General features: G+C 42.0%; 1 protein-coding gene across 3 annotated transcripts; it reads right to left on the reverse strand.

Annotated features, from left to right (window-relative positions):
- Positions 1-565: 565 nt before the first annotated feature.
- LOC118400411 (innate immunity activator protein-like) lies at positions 566-17,901 on the reverse strand. 3 transcript variants are annotated; one of them, XM_052473672.1, is made up of 10 exons: positions 17,664-17,901; positions 11,632-11,749; positions 9,936-10,069; positions 6,418-6,540; positions 5,906-6,134; positions 5,724-5,777; positions 5,330-5,612; positions 4,183-4,335; positions 3,198-3,924; positions 566-1,067 (listed from the first exon to the last, which is right to left on the reverse strand). In XM_052473672.1, the coding sequence occupies exons 2-10, from the start codon at positions 11,684-11,686 to the stop codon at positions 975-977; spliced, it is 1,851 nt and encodes a 616-aa protein (XP_052329632.1). In that variant the 5' UTR covers positions 11,687-11,749; positions 17,664-17,901; the 3' UTR covers positions 566-974. The 3 variants fall into 3 exon arrangements, with proteins under 3 accessions (XP_052329632.1, XP_035653154.1, XP_052329633.1); XM_035797261.2 differs by lacking the exon at positions 17,664-17,901 and adding an exon at positions 16,790-16,934; XM_052473673.1 differs by lacking the exons at positions 11,632-11,749; positions 17,664-17,901 and adding an exon at positions 16,790-16,911.
- Positions 17,902-19,469: the final 1,568 nt, after the last annotated feature.

The raw sequence follows: 19,469 nt of genomic DNA on the forward strand, positions 1-19,469 counted from the left end.
TGTAGTTTTACAGGAACTGTGCACATTAATCAACATTACTGTAGAAGTGCCAGTTTTAGCCAGCCAGCTAAAACTCTTATGTAAACAAAAAAAAAGCCAGAACCTGATTACAGATCAGTATAACTATTAATATCATTCATCGGATACGTGGAATATGAGAGAATTACATATGTTTTGTGGCATTGTTCAATGTGACATCCAATATAAAATTGTACAACTTTTAAGTATCATGTATCTATGTACAGAAAGTGTATTCATATGCATAATAAAATGGTTTATCAATGGCGTAATTAACATCCATAACCAGGTGGCAAAAGGTAAGAAATAAAGGCATCAGTTGAACTCAGTTGCCATTCAATTAGCTTTTTGCTCTAAATGTTTGCCAGGTAAATAGTAAATTGATAAAGGATAGTGCATCTTCAATGCTGAATGGTCGATTGACGACAAAAAGAATACTGGTACTTATTCTGATCCTATGAAACAAAAGACCGGTCCAAATTCCTGATGGAATTGAATTCCCAATTCTGAAGAAAATTACGTTCATAACAGAATGACACTGACAGGATTAACAGTATAAATCTTTATTTATTAACTTCTACAGAGAAACATTTTATTTTAGAAAAACAGTTTAGAAACATTTTTCATAGTACTAAACAGATCCGTACAAAATAAAGCTAACTATGAATTAATGTTCAAAACAGTAGCTCTTTCACAGTAAAAAGGGCGGCACTATTTTAGCATTGTGGTCTGTTACTTCCTGCCTTCAGTTGATCTTTTGTTGTTGCCCAGGTAACATGTTGAGGTCAATGGTATAAAGCCTCAGGCCCTCTTTCATATTATGCCTGGTCTCCCTCATCTCATATCTGCACCAGGTCCATTAGTGTAATACATTAATGAATAAATAGGGCTTTGTGGACTGGGGCAGAGGTTAGTGTTCCAGAGAGGGTGTGGCACTTGGGGCCCTCTCCCTAGTCTTACACCTGACTGATGAGCTCTGACTCGTCACCCACAAACCACTGCTCCGGGGTCCCATCCACTGCCTTCTGGAGGACCCGTCTCTGGGGAGCCTGCAGGCAGAATAACAAAAACAGGGAACATTTATTTCAATGTCTGGTTTGTCAAGTCTACCAAGTCAGTACTAACAGAGTTATACTTTTAAATATCACTAGCAACAACATTATTGGAAGGTCACAGTATGGAAAGAAGGCAACAAAGTAGATCCGTGCCTACAAGCACAATGAAGTTTCTGCTTGTGGTTCCCTGCAACCCTTCTGGGCCAGGAGTGACAGCAGAGACCATGCCCTCAGCTGCTATATTACCCAGTTCTCACAACACAAGGAAGTTGGAGACACAAATGTGAAGTGAAAGGAAGTACAGTACATAGCACGGTGTGGTATAACTTCACCATTTAGAGCTCCATAATGAGAAGGGCATAAACGTTCAAACCAAAACAAACCTAATTTGAGTTCAGCCATTATGTTTTTAGCAGCTGATCCACAACAAGGGTGTGGTGTTTTTCTTTACAGTGAACCACACTGTGACTCAGTGACATTGCGTGATTTACTTTCTGTGATCAGAACCTCCCATCGAATATAGAATAGTCACCACTACTACTGAGAAATATTCAACCCAAAAGCTACTGAGAAATATTAGATCCACTACTGTACTACAGCTGTATTACCATGCGATATAAATCATCGCTGAAGAGTAAAGACAGTAAAACGATACAGGAATGTGGCACCTGGGTTTTGCACTTACGCAAGACCTTTCCCAAGCCTTGCCCTCTGGAGAGGAAATCTCAGGATACCAATTGCCTCTCATATTATAACCATTTCAATGTCTCAAGATCACATTACCTCCATAGATCTTCTTAAACAGTATCAGCTCAAAAGATGACAAATAATTGTAGTTAATATAAGTGGCAGTTCTTTATCAGGCATTTTGAGGTTAATTTGAGATTGATAAAGTATGTAACGAAATAGGCTTTGTCCTGAAGTGAAACTCAGGGTCATTCGCAGCGTTTTATGACGCACAGTGTGCGAGTTATCTGTGAGGCTGACAAAACAGCAGTAAGGAGGCCATGGGGTGGGACTGGAAAACCGTGTATGTCCCAAATGGCTCTCTATTCCCTATATAGTGCACTATTTTTTATTTTACCCGGGCCCATAGGGCTCTGGCCAAAAGTAGTGCACTATGTAGGGAATAGGGTGCCATTTGGGATGAACACAAAGTGTATCATGCTTCTACAACTGCATTGCTTGCTGTTTGGGGTTTTAGGTTGGGTTTCGGTACAGCACTTTGAGATATCAGCTGATGTACGAAGGGCTATGTAAATACATTTGATTTTGATTTGATTTATCATGGTTTCTAGTGAGCGTGAATATTGCCCTTGGACAATGGGACCAGAATAAAACAATATTGTGTGAACAGTGGTTCCTGAACAATTCAAAACAACCATTGGAAGTCATAAAACGAGCTGAAACAAGGATCATTGAACAGTTGCGTTTTGTCCAATGACTCCTTTTGTCACAGTGTGCTTACTAGTTCATGGAGGTAATACTGGAGGTAATACTTGTTTGTGTACTACTTGTTTGTGTGTCAGGTGTGATTGCCAAACTCACACAGTTCAGTAGAACACAAAGTAAGTTGGCTTGTAAGTAACTGTAAGTAACTGTATTTAGATATGGCACAAGCTTCTGAAGCTAAGCAGGGTTGGTCCTGGTTGGTCCCTGGATGGGAGACCAGATACTGCTGGAAGTGGTGTTGGAGGGCAGGTAGGAGGCACCCTTTCCTCTGGTCTAAATATCCCAATGCCCCAGGCACATTGCCCTGTGTAGGGTGCCATCTTTTGGATGGAATGTTTAATGGATGTCCTGACTCTCTGTTGTCAGTAAAGAGCCCATGGCACTTATCAAAGATTAGGGACCCTGGTGTCCTGGCTAAATTACCAATCTGACCATCATCCCCAGCTTCTAATTGGCTCATTCTTCCCTGTAACTATTCCCCAGGTTGTTGCTGTAAATTATTGTGTTCTCTGTCTACTTACGTGGTAAAATAAGGATAAATTTAAAAAATTATACTCCAGTGATATTCATTATTACGGTGGTGCTGACAGTAACTCCACAAAGGCAATAATTTAAGATGGGGCAACTACATTGTAATCATGTAGTGAGTGAAGTGCTTTTGTGGCTGTTTACCTGTTCAGGGTACTTGTGGTGGTGGGAGAGAGGTGACTCGTGGCCAGGTACGTTCCTCACCCTGATCGCAGTCTGTCGGTCGAGGGAGTGAGGTCTGAACTGGTTGCGCTGGTGCCATGACTTGAGCTCCTCGTTTACCACCTGCCGGGGGAAGCCTCTGGAGGGGTGGTGGGGGTACTCTCTGAGTGAGGGGGCGCGGGACAGTCTGATGTGGGGGGAAAGGGACGTGAGAGCCCACTGGGGGTGCACAAGGGCCTCCTCATACCAGTGCTCATATCGGCTGGAGTGACAGGGGGGCGGAGGGCCGTGATACAGCCTGGCCATGTCCATCTCTGAAGGGTAGACCATCCTGTGGTCATAGTAACCCCTGTGGAAGCTGGGGGTGGACTGATGCTGGTGATTTTGGTAGAAGCCGGGGCCTGGGGGGTAGGCCATTGGTCCATGATTGTCGTTGGGGCTGGACTGGTACCTATAGGTGGGCTGACACTGCCATGGCAGGTCACAGGGCATCTCACGACACAGGGAGCTAGTATAGGATGGGGCAGAGTGTTCAGAGTTACTGTTCTCAGTCTCAGAGCTGGAGTGGTAAATGTGGTTTCTGTAGCCTCCCCTCTGGACGGGGGACTCGCCTGGAGACGTTACCACGTATTCCGTAAGTAGCCTCCTGGGAACACGGGTACGACCCCGGTTCTTATCCAGGTTCAACGGAGGCTCACTGTTGGGAAGCCTGTAAAATATCACAAAGAAGCATTACAAACTAGGCCAAAACCGTACAAAATGAAAATAATTTGTAAGATAAAGTGGGACAGTTTCAAGATTTAAGCAGTGTGGGGACAGTGTGGATGAAATATACAATGGTGGTGCTGTGTGACTGTGATATGGGGTTGTCTTACCTACCTTATTTGAATGAACTGACTAAGTTGCTCTATAAGAAGGTCTGCTAAAATACCAAAATGTTTTAAAAAATGTTTTAAAATGTGCTGACCTGAGAGAAATCTGACGGCGAAGGTGCATCTCTGGGGTCGAGGGGGCGCTGTTTGACTGGATTGGGCACAGTCTGAGATGGGAGAACTGCAGGGGTAGAGCAGTGTCTTCATAACAGGCTTCCACTGGAGGCAAAACAGGGGTCACGGCTGGACTATTGCAGAAAGGTAACATGGACAGGAAGGAGAGATAACATCTTCAGGGTTTAGTCATTAACCCACTTATCATTCAGATGGAAAACAGGCCATGAAGGGGCCAAATGAGTGCATGTGCTTTCCATGCTTAAACCTGTTCCATGTGCCCTTATCTCAGTCCATTTGCGCTGCCACTCAAAGACAAGTTGTGACTGAATCAGAATGTTCCAGAGTAATATCCTCCCCGAAATAACAAGGTACACCTTAATGCCTACTTTAGCAAAACCACTTCAAAAGGAACTAATTTTTAAAATATGAAATGGAGTTTAAGTTGCAGAGAAGTGCTGCCAAAGCATATTTTGTATACACTGAGGATACAAAATATTAAGAACACCAACTTTTCCATGACATACTGACCAGGTGAAAGCTCTGATCCCTTATTGAGGTCACTGGTTAAATCCACTTCAACCAGTGTAGTTGAAGCGGAGGAGACAGGTTAGAGAATGATTTTTAAGCCTCGAGACAATTTAGACATGGATTGTGTATGTGCGCCATTCAGAGGGTGAATGGACAAGACAAAAGATTTAAGTGCATTTGAATGGGGTACGGTAGTAGCTGCCAGGTGCACCGGTTTGTCAAAAGGACATCCAGCCAACTCGACAACTATGGGAAGCATTGCCGTCAACATGGGCCAGCATCCCTGTGGAACACTTTCGACACATTGTAGAGTCCCTGCCCCGAAGAAATGCAACTCAATATTAGGGAGGTGTGTTCCTAATGTTTGGTATACTCTGTATTTGAGTTCAACTATGAAGCTTAGAGCACTACAAATGCATTCATTCAAAAAGTCAAGGCAATCTTACATGAGGCTACATAATGGCTTGTGTATAAGAGGTTTCACCAACCCGTGAGGCTTCCATTATGGCTATTCTTGGGCTTTCCTGTACAATAAATTCAAGGGTAGCGTTGATATAAAATTACAGGAGGCACGCTGGGTTCTCCCTTGGCCTTTACCTTGACTTGCTGCTACAAGAGTGTGACTTGTTCTTGGTTTTCTGGTAAGGCTGGTCCAGACTGGACTCAGTCCAAGGGGAGTGCTCGATGGGAGGTGCCTCCAATTCCAGGTTGGTGTTGAAGCTGGACTGTAACTCCTCCAGAGTTGGAGTAGTATGGGTTGGCTTGTGGGGGCTAGGCCCAGGGAGGTGTGAGGGGTCTGGGGGGGGCTGGGGAGGGTCTGCTGGTCCTCCTGGGTGGGGGGCCTCCAAGGTTGGTTGAGATGACTGACTGATCAGCTTTTCTGGAGAAAAATATAAATAATGAAGTTAAGACAGTACTCTGGTGCTATTGTCAGAGCATGTTTATCTATACAACTTTCACAAGAGTCATTTTTGCTTAGTAACGCTCTAACCTTCATCGAGCAGCGCCGAATCGGACAGAGAGCCATCATCAGAAGTGCCCTGATCTGGAAACAAAAGCAAAGCAAACAACCGTATTAATCCACGGGAATGGCACTGGAATTACATACCTCTCAGATCAGAGAGGAGAGATGTTAATGTTGTTTTATTAGTCGGCCAATAGATTGTCACTCACCTCTCTGTGTGCTGATGCAGCCTGGCCGTGGTGAAGACCGCCCGTGCTGTAGGTGCAGCTGAAATGCTGTCTGCAGTTGTTTGACTTTCTTCTCCTCACGCTTGCACTGCTGTAACTGGCTTGTCTTCTGCGCCTTGCTGAGGTGTTCCTCATGGCACAGTCTTCGGGCCGCTTTGTATATCTGCAGCTGAAGAGATAACTCAGCTTCCACAGAGTTCAGCTCTGAGTCCTACAAGAAGCAAAAAAAAGGACGTTGGGCAGAAGGGAGTGGTTGAACATCATATATCTCTTCCTGGCTCTTACAATGGCAGAAGCCTGACTAATGACGATTGGTGTCAAGGAAGGTAGGGCGATGGGTTGAATTGAGAAATGTAATTTTTCCCTAAGGGGAACCACAGGAGTGGCCTTCAGTATTAAGTACACCTGTGTGTGGGGCTTTACAACCACTGTTAAAGGGAGAGTCAGTGTAAATGACAATAGTGTCCATGTCCAACCCCTGTCAGGCTCTTTACCACTGCTCCCTGTGGGATGCTCTGCTCATCTTGTTTGAAGGCCGCTCCGATGCGTTGGAGAATTTGAAGCGGCTTCTCCCCAGGCAACACTGGGTAATCTGCAGACAGCCGACCAGTTAGCTCCTATATGACATGGAAAGAAGGCACCAGATTTAAGTCAAATGTGTTGAATCATATTATTTTAATGCAACACAACAAATCATGTGCTGTATGTTAATATACAGTGTACTCCAACGGTATTGGGACAATGACACATTTTGTTGTTTTGGCTCTGGATTCCAGCACTTAGGCATTGTATCATTTTAAATCCAGTGAGGTTATTAAAAGTGCAGACTGTCAGCTTTAAAATTGTCATCCATATCAAGTAAACTGTTTCGAAATTACAGCACTTTTTGTACCTAGTCCCCCCATTTTAGCGGACCAAAAGTATTGGGACAAATTCACTTGTGTTTATTAAAGTAGTCAAAAGTGTAGAATTTGGTCACATATTCCTAGCACAAAATAATTATGTCAAGCTTGTTAGTCTACATTTACATTACATTTAAGTCATTTAGCAGACGCTCTTATCCAGAGCGACTTACAAATTGGTGCATTCACCTTATGACATCCAGTGGAACAGCCACTTTACAATAGTGCATCTAAATCTTTTAAGGGGGGGTGAGAAGGATTACTTTATCCTATCCTAGGTATTCCTTAAAGAGGTGGGGTTTCAGGTGTCTCCGGAAGGTGGTGATTGACTCCGCTGTCCTGGCGTCGTGAGGGAGTGTGTTCCACCATTGGGGAGCCAGAGCAGCGAACAGTTTTGACTGGGCTGAGCGGGAACTGTACTTCCTCAGTGGTAGGGAGGCGAGCAGGCCAGAGGTGGATGAACGCAGTGCCCTTGTTTGGGTGTAGGGCCTGATCAGAGCCTGGAGGTACTGAGGTGCCGTTCCCTCACAGCTCCGTAGGCAAGCACCATGGTCTTGTAGCGGATGCGAGCTTCAACTGGAAGCCAGTGGAGAGAGCGGAGGAGCGGGGTGACGTGAGAGAACTTGGGAAGGTTGAACACCAGACGGGCTGCGGCGTTCTGGATGAGTTGTAGGGGTTTAATGGCACAGGCAGGGAGCCCAGCCAACAGCGAGTTGCAGTAATCCAGACGGGAGATGACAAGTGCCTGGATTAGGACCTGCGCCGCTTCCTGTGTGAGGCAGGGTCGTACTCTGCGGATGTTGTAGAGCATGAACCTACAGGAACGGGCCACCACCTTGATGTTAGTTGAGAACGACAGGGTGTTGTCCAGGATCACGCCAAGGTTCTTAGCGCTCTGGGAGGAGGACATAATGGAGTTGTCAACCGTGATGGCGAGATCATGGAACGGGCAGTCCTTCCCCGGGAGGAAGAGCAGCTCCGTCTTGCCGAGGTTCAGCTTGAGGTGGTGATCCGTCATCCACACTGATATGTCTGCCAGACATGCAGAGATGCGATTCGCCACCTGGTCTACAAACTTATTGGATGCATTTGCTGTTTGTTTTGGTTGTGTTTCAGATTATTTTGTGCCCAAAATAAATTAAATGGTAAATAATGTATTGGGTCATTTTGCAGTCACTTTTATTGTAAATAAGAATGTTTCTAAAGACTTCTATATACATGTGGATGCTACCATGATTACGGATCATCCTGAATGAATCATTAATAATGATGAGTGAGAAGGTTGGACGCACAAATATCATAACCCGAAAATGCTAACCTCCCCTGTTATTGTAATGGTGAGAGGTCTTGGGAGTATGATATTAGAGCGCATGTAACTTTCTCATTCATTATTATTCACAATTTATTCAGGACTATCCGTAACCATGGTAGCATCCATATTAATGTAGACGTGTTTAGAAACATATTCTATTCTTCTTTACATAAACGTGACTCCAAAATGACAATACATTATTTACCATTCATTTCTATTGGGCACAATATTATCTGAAACACAACCAAAACAAAGAAGCTTGATGTAATCCGTGCTGTAATTTCTAAATGGTTCACAAGATATCGATGAAAATACACTCAAATTATAGCCGACAGTCTGCACTTTAACCGCATAGTCCTTGTTATGGAGTACAGAGCCAAAACAAGAAAAATCGTCACTATCCCAATACTTGAGCCAACTCGGTTGGAAAATAAGAAAATTACGAGAGGACCACTATTACTACAGAGGTAATATGTCCCCATTCCCCTCAAATCAACCAGGTTAATGAACCCTCATTGAGTACATTTTGAAATATTGTACAAAAATCTTTGCTTCCCAAATGACACTTTAGATCATTCTCAAGTGTCAGTTACTCAATGCTGCCTTTCCATAGAATCCTACTCTTTCACAACACATTCTCAGGGCCTCACCTGCCCAGTGAATGCAACCAAACTGGCCTGCCCTCTAGCTAAATCTATATTCAACCTGAACGTGCGATAGTGCATATTATTTATTTCCTTTGGAAACAGACATAATACACCCCCTGTGTTTGTTTTGAGTTAATCTACATAAAAGGTGTATATCCCCCCCAGACAATAGTGTTGTTCATGATCTCAGCCGCTGTCGTGTTTCTGAGAGCAGGAAGAGGAGTTATCAGAGCCTCCATCTAGGCAGCACACCTCGACAGGACAAGACCCGACAGGAGAGCCGCGCCCAATTGTCAACAGAAAAGAATGATCAGACCTGGGCGGCGTCTCAAACGGCACCCTATTACCGACATAGGTCTCTGGTCAAAGGGAGTGCACTATATAGGGAATAGGGTGTCATTTGGTACACCCCTCAACAGCAGCTGAACAAGGGACTGGCTCCCACATAGCTCGTAACGATGACAGATGGCACAGTGACATTCTTAGGGCTCAATTTGTTTCTGAGACAGATATGGGAGATATAATCTAGTGTGGTATAATAGGGACACTTAAGGTCCATTGGCTGCCTCTCACATCCCAACAAATCAGCCTGACTGAAAGAGAAGGGAACAGTAGTGTTCTCATTGGTCAGGAGCGCCAAACCAAATAATATTTTCAGCTCAGACGAGGCAGCCTTTATTGGCTAAGTAGTTTGATTGCCAGGCAATTATTGATTAACATCTCAAAAGAATAGAAAAAACACACACTGTTCTAGCTGGTATCACTTTAGTTTATAAAGCCCCTCTGCCTTTGTCAGGTCTTGAATCACATCACTCCTCCATCTATTCTACTATCTAAATAATGTGTAACTGTTGACATGTTTGTATTGAACCTTTATTTAACTAGGCCAGTCAGTTAAGAACAAATTCTTATTTACAATGACAGCCTACCAGGGAACAGTGACCAGGGGCAGAATGACAGATTTTTTTTACATTGTCAGCTCCGGGATTCGATCTAGCAACCTTTCGGTTACTGGCCCAACACTAACCACTACACTACCTGCTGCCCTATCACAGTATCACTTATGGGGAAATTCACACTGATATTATGGTGAAAACGATCTGAACCCTGATGGAGTGGAGAGTGTATGTGCTATATCCAGGGGTACTCACAGCCTCTCGGATGCAGAGTTTCTTCAGCTCCAGTAGGCAGAGCTCTAGCCGGTCCTCCAGAGACTGATGCTTGAGCTTGACGGCCCGGGTATGAGTGATCACGTCCTTCATAATCGTGAAAGGACTATCAGGGCCTTGGACACACAGTGACAAAGAGGCTACTGTAAGGTCTCAGGGTTGAAAACAGCAAGGCTATAGATAGCTGGACACAATCTTTTGGCATGCTTACAATTGGTAATGCTTGCTTGTCAATTTCATATGGTTGCAGCTGTATCCCACAGATAACCCAACTGGTTGGGGAGAATAAACTGTGTCCAAATCGAGAAAAGGTGGCAATACAAATGCAAACAAAAATGTTGCTCCAATCCTAACTTGTTTCTGCCCACTCCTGAGCAGCAACGATCAAGATAATGAACCAAGATGACACCTACAGTAGACACGACAAGGTTATTTTGAGAGATAATGAGTGTCTGTACTTGTACTGTTGGGCAATTCCACGATAACAGAGTGACACTGAGACTCAGGTTTTTCACTTTAAAATGTACGTCAAACAAAAACCAATGATTGAAAAGTTAAAACTATACAACTATGCAGAATGACTAAAATTCCCACTTAAAATTGTAAGTAAATACATTTTGTTAAATTTTCTGTGGAAACTTAAAAGTATTCTTTGTGCATAGAATTTTATGGTTTGTTTAATTTTGCAATCATTGATTTATGTTTGACATACATTTTAAAAGTCTCACTCTGCTACCATGAAATTGCCCTGTTTTATTGATCTATACTGAAACTGTCATGAAAGTGTGATAGGATCAACCTGTGAGTGAAACCAAGGCGATTAACAATGTGATTGCTCTACTACTGGAACAGTTAGGCGTCTCTCCAGCACTGCCAGTGACCACTGACAACTGGTTGCATCCCAAATGGCACCCTACTCTCTACATAGTGCACTACTTTTGACCATAGCATCCCAAATGGCACCCTACTCTCTACATAGTGCACTACTTTTGACCACAGCATCCCAAATGGCACCCTACTCTCTACATAGTGCACTACTTTTGACCACAGCCCTAGTAGTAGTAGTGCACTATATAGTGAGTAGAATGCCATTTGGGACACACCTCTGAGTTCATTTACAGGGCTACTAATGACTCCAGGCCAGTTGCATTTTGTGTGTCACATACTTTCAGAGATTATCTGTACTGACAGACAGCAGAGCAAGCCACCGGAGGTGTGACGGAAACGAAGAGGTCACACAGTAAATGCACCGGAACGGCAACCATGCAGGAGAAAATAAACAGTAGAAAACATGCCAACAATAAAATGTATTCTGTCTGTATGTATAATCTCCCATTGTGGGAAGCAGACAGCGTGTGACTAAATTACATGTGGTGAAGAAAGTGACCAGCAATAGCTTAGCTACTGATTTATAGAAATAATTGGTAGTGGCAACTGCATTTTCTTAGAAATGGAGCACAAAATAATAAATAACAGGATTCTAAACCACTTTTGAATAGTGTGGCTTGCTGGCTTACTACTTTGTTATAACTGGAACACAAATAGGTTTCTAGGCCACAACCCATGGCATATCAAGTTTGAAAGAATGTTGACTAATGTCTCACTACAGGCATCCCATTATAGTGAATAACTGTTAGTGTCATCCAAGTTAAAAGGTATTTGGTGGCTTGATGCTTACCAGAGTGGAGAATGATACCACTGTCCGTGTCACTGATCTCTTCTTTGCCCTCCATGTATGTGGGTCAGGTGGTATTCATAGGTTGGGGGCGCAAGGGAAAGTCCACTTTCACAATGCCCTGCAGAATTACACAATTATGTTCATCTTCTTCAATGATACAATATACTTTATTGTCCATCTGCATGAAAATTCGTTTTAAAGTCAGAATGCAAATAGAGCACTTCTATACGGTCTCATTACACTACAGAGAGTGATTACATTTAATAGTACTAAATTGTTGCTTTTCAGCACAATTAGAATATCTCATTTTAGACAAAGTTAATGGGATCCATCCACCATTGAGTGATTAGACTTCTAACAAAACACTTAACCCTTCAACCATGAAAGTCACAGGGGTCAAACCAAATTCTCAGAGACTTTGCTCAGGAAACAATGATGCTTAAAAAGGGCCACTCTTCCCATTACTTTGAGCCATTCCCTCCTGTTATGTCCTGTCAGCACAGCCTCACCAGGGTTCAAACCAGAGTGGATTCCCACTGTGACCATCCAACTCACAGTATAAGTCCTGAATGGCACCCTATAGCCTATATAGTGCCCTACTTTTGACCAGGACCCATAGGGCTCTAGTAGTGTACTATGTAAGGAGTAGGGGGCCATTTGGGACACTAACCCACACTGGTCTTCATCAGGTGAATGTTTTGCCTGCAGCTAATGGGCTGGCTACTTTAGGGAGAAGTTGAGGAATGCCTGAACACAGGAGAGGAGAGGCCAGTCCAACAACAATTAGTCTTATTCTTTTATAGGCCTATCTTAAAGACTACCAAAAAAATACAGACTTAAAGACTCTGGAATAATATCTTAATGTCCTCCAGAAATATGAATTATCAAGTAATACAATACAAATTAATACAATTATTCTATTTGACTCTGTGCCAATTTAATCTGGCTCCTACTCCAAATTGTCTGTTGTAATCTCAAATAAATATTGGAACCTACATGCACATGTAGAACGCTGGTGACCAGATGTAAGCCTCCACATAAGCTCAGCATTACTCAATAGCTACAAAACTTCCTTGACATCCTTTCACTAGAGGTCTCCATGGCGTGTGTGAACAGCGCCAAGGAAAGGACATTAGATACATTTAGTAGAGCAGTCAAAAAAGGTCAAAAGCTTATTATGAGTTCATGTAATCATGTTTAAATTCATCAACTGTATTTTGAATATCTGTATTGAATATTGATGTATGCAGGCTGACTTTATTCAAGTGTCCCTTGTTCCTCCAAACAACTGTAGAAACAGAGGAGTTATCCATTATGTTTTGTTTAAAGCACTGATAGTGCCTTCAGAAAGTATTCACACCCCTTGACTTTTTGCACATTCTGTTGTTACAGCCTGAATTTATAATAGATTAAATTGAGATTTTGTGTCACTGGCCTACACACAATAAATACCCCATAATGTCAAAGTGGAATCATGTTTTAGACATTTTACAAATGAATTAAAAATGAAAAGCTGAAATGTCTTCAGTCAATAAGAATTCAACCCCTTTGTTATAGCAAATATAAATACGTTCAGGAGCAAAAATGTGCTTAATAAGTTACATGGACTCACTGTGTGCAATAATAGTGTTTAACATGATTTTTGAATGACAGCCTCATCTCTGTACCCCAGTCATACTCTGTACGGTCCCTCAGTCAAGTGGTGAAATTCAAACACAGATTCAACCACAAACAGGGAGGTTTTTCACTGCCTCACAAAGGGCACCTATTTGTAGATGTGTCAAAATAAAAAAAAGCAAACATTTAATATCCCTTTGAGCATGGTGAAGTTGTTAATTACACTTTGGATGGTGTATCAATACACAGTCACTACAAAGATACAGGCATCCTTCCTATCTCAGTTACCAGAGTGGAAGGAGGTCAATGGTGACTTTAAAACAGTTACAGAGTTTAACAGCTGTTAAAGAAGAAAACAGATAATGGAACAACATTGCAGTTACTCCACAATACCAACCTAAATGTGTTATTTTTACCTTTATTTAACCAGGCAAGTCAGTTAAGAACAAATTCTTATTTTCAATGATGGCCTAGTGGGTTAACTGCCTGTTCAGGGGTAGAACGACAGATTTGTACCTTGTCAGCTCAGGGGTTTGAACTTGCAACCTTCCAGTTACTAGTCCAACACTCTAACCACTAGGCTACCCTGCCACCCCATGACAGTGTGAAAAGGAGGAAGCTTGTACAGAATAAAAATATAACAAAACATGCATCCTGCCTGCAATAAGACACTAAATTAAAACTGCAAAAAAACAAAACAATGGTCTGTCTGCCTCTGCCAGGATCAAACCTGGCAGAGGAATAAAAATAGCATGAATAGGAAAGTATACCAGTTTAATTTGAGGATCAGGATGTTGACAGCTGTGCCATACAGAAAGCCCATCCTCAGTAAAAAAAACAACACAACAGCCCACTTGGATTTTGCCAAAAGGCACCTAAAGGACTCTCAGACCATGAGAAACAAGATTCTCTGGTCTGATGAAACCAAGATTTAATTATTTTGCCTGAATGCCAAGAATCACACCTGGAGGAAACCTGGCACCATCACTATGGTGAAGCATGGTGGTAGCAGCATCATGCTGTGGGGATGTTTTTCAGTGGCAGGGACTGGGTGACTAGTTAGGATCGAGGCAAAGATGAACGGTGCAAAGTACAGAGATATCCTTGATGAAATCCTGCTCCAGAGCGCTCAGGACCTCAGACTGGGGAGAAGGTTCACCATCAGGACAACAACCCTAAGCACACAGCCAAGACAATGCAAGAGTGGCTTTTGATAAGTCTCTGAATGTCCTTGAGTGGCCCAGCCAGAGCCCAGACTGGAGAGACCTGAAAATAGCTGTGCAGCAACACTCTCCATCCAACATGACAGAGCTTGAGAGGATCTGCAGAGAAGAATGGGAGAAACTCCCCAAATACAGGTGTGCCAAGCTTGTAACACCTAAGAAGATGCAAGGCTGTAATCGCTGCCAAAGATGTTCAAACAAAGTACTGAGTAAAGGGGCTGAATACTTATGTAAATGTGATATCAATTTTGTATTTTTTATACATTCACAAAACCTTCCTAAATTTTTTTTTTGCTTTGTCCTTATGGGTAGATTGATGAGAAAACAAAACCCAATTGAATCCAATTTAGAATAAGGCTGTAACGTAACAAAATGTGAAAAAAGTCAAGGGGTCTGAATACTTTCTGAATGGATTGTAATGCAAGGAAATGAGGCTTGATTGTTGTTCAGTGACCGAATATCCCAAACTATCCAACATGCAGTGGCAAATATAAAGAAAGTTATTAATTGCACTACAAATAAAGATGAAATTGAACATTCTCTGGTATTGTCTTACTGGTAATCCATGTACTGAAAAAGGTTGATCAAAGTGATACACTTGAGTGTCAATAGAGATAGCTCTGAATTCAGTCAAATTTCAGTCAAATTTCAATCAATCAACTTCACAAACAGACAGCCTAAAACCCCAATGAGCAAGCAATGCAGAGGCAGTGGCTGGGAAAAACTCCCTAGAAGGCAGGAACCTAGGAAGAAACCTAGAGGAACCAGGCTCCAAGGGGTGACCAGTCCTCTACTGGCTGTACTGGTAGAGATTCAGGAGTACATGTGGCCATTTAGGCCGGATTCAGTCTGTCCACTGATTTTCTACCAACCAAATGTTAACTTGGTTGACCATGTCCTTGAAGCAAAGTCAGACGATTTGGTTCCCTCAGATAGAGGCCAGTTGGTGGAATGACATGATCCTGGTGACATGACCTTGATCCATACACTATTGCTGCGTTCAAGACAACTGGGAAGTCAAGCTTTTACAGGGAAAAAGAATTTTGCATGGTCATCCAACTTGGAATTCTAAGTCGAGAACTCGTCCTCTTTCTAGAGCGCTGACTTCCCGGCCTGAAGATCACTGGCGTCATGATTTGACCTCTTTTTTTCAGAGTTCAAATGCTGTGTTCAAAATAACTGGGAACTAATGAAAAATATTAGGTCAAATCATGAGGTCAGTGATCTTCAGGTCAGAGCTCTAGAAAGAGGCCTGAGTTCCAGAGTTGGAATCGTTGATTTCCGAATTCCCAGGTGTTTGAACGTGGCACCAGTCGTATTAGTATGACACATACTTCTTGCTATACAGTCTAGGGAGCTTCCTGTGATTGTCGAGCTGTTTGTGAAACTTCCACGTCATTAAGACTGCAATCTCAGTTCGGGCAATGATTGACAGAGAGAAAAAAAAGCAGGGCTTTAATTGGCTGATGCAACTGTGTGCTGAAGGCTTATTGACAACAATGCGTTTATTGTCCCGAAACTGCTTGAATCCAAAGGCAATACACGTTTAGCGCATGAGGCATGTGCGAAAAGATTATAATGGAATTAATTTTTAATCTCATGTCTATAGTATGCAAGGCACGTTAAGTTTTGTGGAAACGCTAGCACGATAATTATAATTAGGGAATTCTTAATATACAACATGGAATAAACTTTGTTATCATAAAACTCATGACGCGTGGGAACAGAGGCATAATTTATTACCCGAGACTGAATAGGGTATTCATTAGTAAAATACTAGAACCTCCGTAATATTTATAAAGCCAAATGATAAAGTATACAAGACAAAAGACAAAGCCTAAAAATTTCAACGAAACACGGATGTAGACATTAATCAGGAAACGATTGATTCCGCGCATATCAAGTGTCCATCTCCCCAGGTCGCTTGCATGAAGCATAAAGACTGTATAACAATTGAGACAATAGTCCCCCGTCACTTTCAATAAACTGTTTAATCTAACATGTCTACACGACCTCCCACACACTTCCAATAGCCATGGTTACAGAGTCAACTAAAACGAAGATGTTAAATTTTCATTAAAAGGGCATTACGCACTAAACGCTCTCTTTTCAATCCCAACGAGGTTCTCCTAGTAAGAGGACAGAGGACAGGGGATTCCACCAGAATGAATGAAAATCAACCCAGTTTTTTAAAAATCATTTAACGTAACCTAAGTATTTCGACTGTATAAAAAGAGTTAAACTCTGATCATTTCAACTGAACACCTCGGAAAGCATTTTGCGTAAAGTTAAAGCGCTTTAAAAGAGCGTGCACTCACATTTGCATCAATCTGGTTCAAAAGTCGACTCTTGAAAACTGCCTTACTAATACTATTCTCGTATTTCCCACTTGAATGGAAGTGATTGAAAGGCGAACTGCCTTGATTTGAAGTAAGGTAGAAGAAGGACGACTCACACTCAAAAGGGGAGTGGTCCGCAGAGGTGGTACCAAGTCACTATTATTTGAGTCACAAGGTTCAAGTCCAGTCCTAAATAGAACGGGTCGAGACTCGAGTAAAGACTAAGTCATGTATTCTAAGAGCAAGTAAAGTCGAGTCCAGTCACAAGTTAAAGTCAAATATCAATTAAAACAAAAAAACAATGACTTGTTCAACTACAAATCTGTCTATTTACTGAGGCTACCAGGCAGCCCTTTCATTATTTTGTCTGTACATTTTATGTGATAATTAATTTTAACAAATTCCAAACGTAACATTCATCAGTAAATGATCCATTTGTACCGAAGCCACTCCAGCGTTGTCTTGGCTGTGCTTAGGGTTGTTGTCCTGTTGGAAGGTGAAATGTCACCCCAGTTTGAGGTCCTGAGAGCTCTGGAGCAGGTTTTCATCAAGAATCTCTCTGTACTTAGCCCTGTTCATCTTTCCCCTCGGTCCTGACTAGTCTCTCAGTCCCTGCCTCTGAAAAATAACCTCACAGCATGATGCTGCCACCAACATGCTTCACCGTAGGGATGGTATTGGCCAGGTGTTGAGCGGTCCCTGGTTTCCTCCAAGCGTGACGCTTGGCATTCAGGCCAAAGAGTTAAATCTGAGAGTCTTTAGGTGCCTTTTGGTAAACTCCAAGCGTGCTGTCATGTGCCTTTTTTTTTTTTACTGAGGATTGGCTTCCATCTGGCCACTCTACCATAAATACCTGATTGGTGGAGTGCAGCAGAGATGGTTCTCTTTCTGGAAGGTTCTCCAGTCTCCACAGAGTAACTCTGGAGCTCTGTCAGTGACCATCGGGTTCTTGGTCACCTCTCTGACCAAGGCCCTTCCCTCCCCTGATTGCTCAGAGGCCACTGTGTTCTTGGGGAACTTCAATGCTGCAGACATTTTTTGGTACCTTTCCCCAGATCCGTGCCTCGACACAATCACAATTCCTTTGACCTCATGGCTTGGTTTTTGCTCTGACATACACTGTCAACTGTGGGACCTTTATATAGGACAGGTGTGTGCCTTTCCCAATCCTGTCTAATCAATTGAATTTACCACAGGTGGACTCCAATCAAGTTGTAGAAACATCTCAAGGATGATCAATGGAAACAAGATGCACCAGGGCTCAATTTCACGTCTGAATACTTATGTAAATAAGGTATTTTTATGTTTACTAAATGTACATCTTTTTCTAAACCTGTTTTCACTTTGTCATTACTGGGTATTGTGTGTCGATTGATGAGGATTTGTATTGAGTTATTTAGGCTTACAAAATGTTTGCCAAATGGCACAATCATTTATGTTTTAACAAGCTTCATAGTTTTGAGGATAGGCATGACAGAAATAGAGTAGGATTTCATATTTGAATCATCTTTGAAAGATTACATCTTTATGTTTTACAGACAAACTGAAGCGCGGAGACCATAAGTTAAGTGCATGCATAGAAATGGAGTCAACTAGTTCTTCTGGCCAAGGCCAAGAGATGATATCAACTGGTATGCGGATGACCAGATTGTGCATCTGATGCCAAAGCCGCTGCCACTGAACAAAAGATCAGCTCAGATTGACCACAGTATCTGGAAGTACTTTGTTAGATTACTTGTTAGATTTGTGTGTATTGGGTAGTTGTTAGGAATTGTTAGATAATTTGTTAAATATTACTGCACTGTTGGAACTCGAAGCACAAGCATTTCGCTACACTCGCATTAACATCTGCTAACCATGTGTATGTGACCAATATAATTTGATTTGATTTAATTTACTAGGAGGAGCACTTGAACGTGTGAAAGTGGCAGATGCGAACTGGCTACCAGAGAAGAAGCCTTCAGAGGCTAGAAAGCAATGGAGACTTGGAGATAACAGATGGATGTGACACAATAACATTGCAAAGACAAACATATGGACAAACTTTTCTAAAGACAAACACATCTCAAGTAAAAGTGAAGCTAGTATGGGAATTTATTAGTACGGGAAAAGTTAGTACAGGAAATAGGCCTATTCCATGAACATGTTTTACTGCATATAAAATGTTTGTATCAATGCTTTTGGGAAAACTTAGTCTTAGTTTACATTCATGTTTACATTCATGTTTTATGTTTGTACGACAATGTTGTGTTAGGAAATACATTTTAGTCAATAGGGTTCATCTTTTGGTCTTAATCTTTGACCAGTAACTTCCATTTTATTGTTCATATGAAATCAACACGCTATAAAATTATTTGTAATAAAACATAAATATGAGTCAAATTTGTATGGAATAATCCTATGTCATTCGTTTCACATTGTGTCACAGGTGTTGGTGTTCTGGCATCAGAGTTTCCCATTTTCATAGAATGTTTGTTTGTATCTACCCAACTGCAGCTGCATTCATTAGTATGCATTTTAAGAATATGATAATCACATTTTGATGACTCAACTTCAATTATTTCTGATTTTACAAGAAGAGCCAAGTGGCAGAAATATAAAAATATTGAAAAATATAACTTTTCACATATTGGTTTAAAGTAAATTACTAATCAAAAAA

Source organism: Oncorhynchus keta, chromosome 21 (genome assembly GCF_023373465.1).
Source record: "Oncorhynchus keta strain PuntledgeMale-10-30-2019 chromosome 21, Oket_V2, whole genome shotgun sequence".
NCBI classification, from domain to species: Eukaryota; Metazoa; Chordata; class Actinopteri; order Salmoniformes; family Salmonidae; genus Oncorhynchus; species Oncorhynchus keta.

Coding starts and splice junctions, on each gene's coding strand:
- LOC118400411 (XM_052473672.1), bottom strand. CDS start 11,686: ATGGAGGGCAAAGAAGAGATCAGTGACACGGACAGTGGTATCATTCTC. Junction 10,070..11,631: donor TGGTATCATTCTCCACTCTG/GTAAGCATCAAG, acceptor TGTGTGTCCAAG/GCCCTGATAGTCCTTTCACG. Junction 1,068..3,197: donor ACCACAAGTACCCTGAACAG/GTAAACAGCCAC, acceptor TTCTGCCTGCAG/GCTCCCCAGAGACGGGTCCT.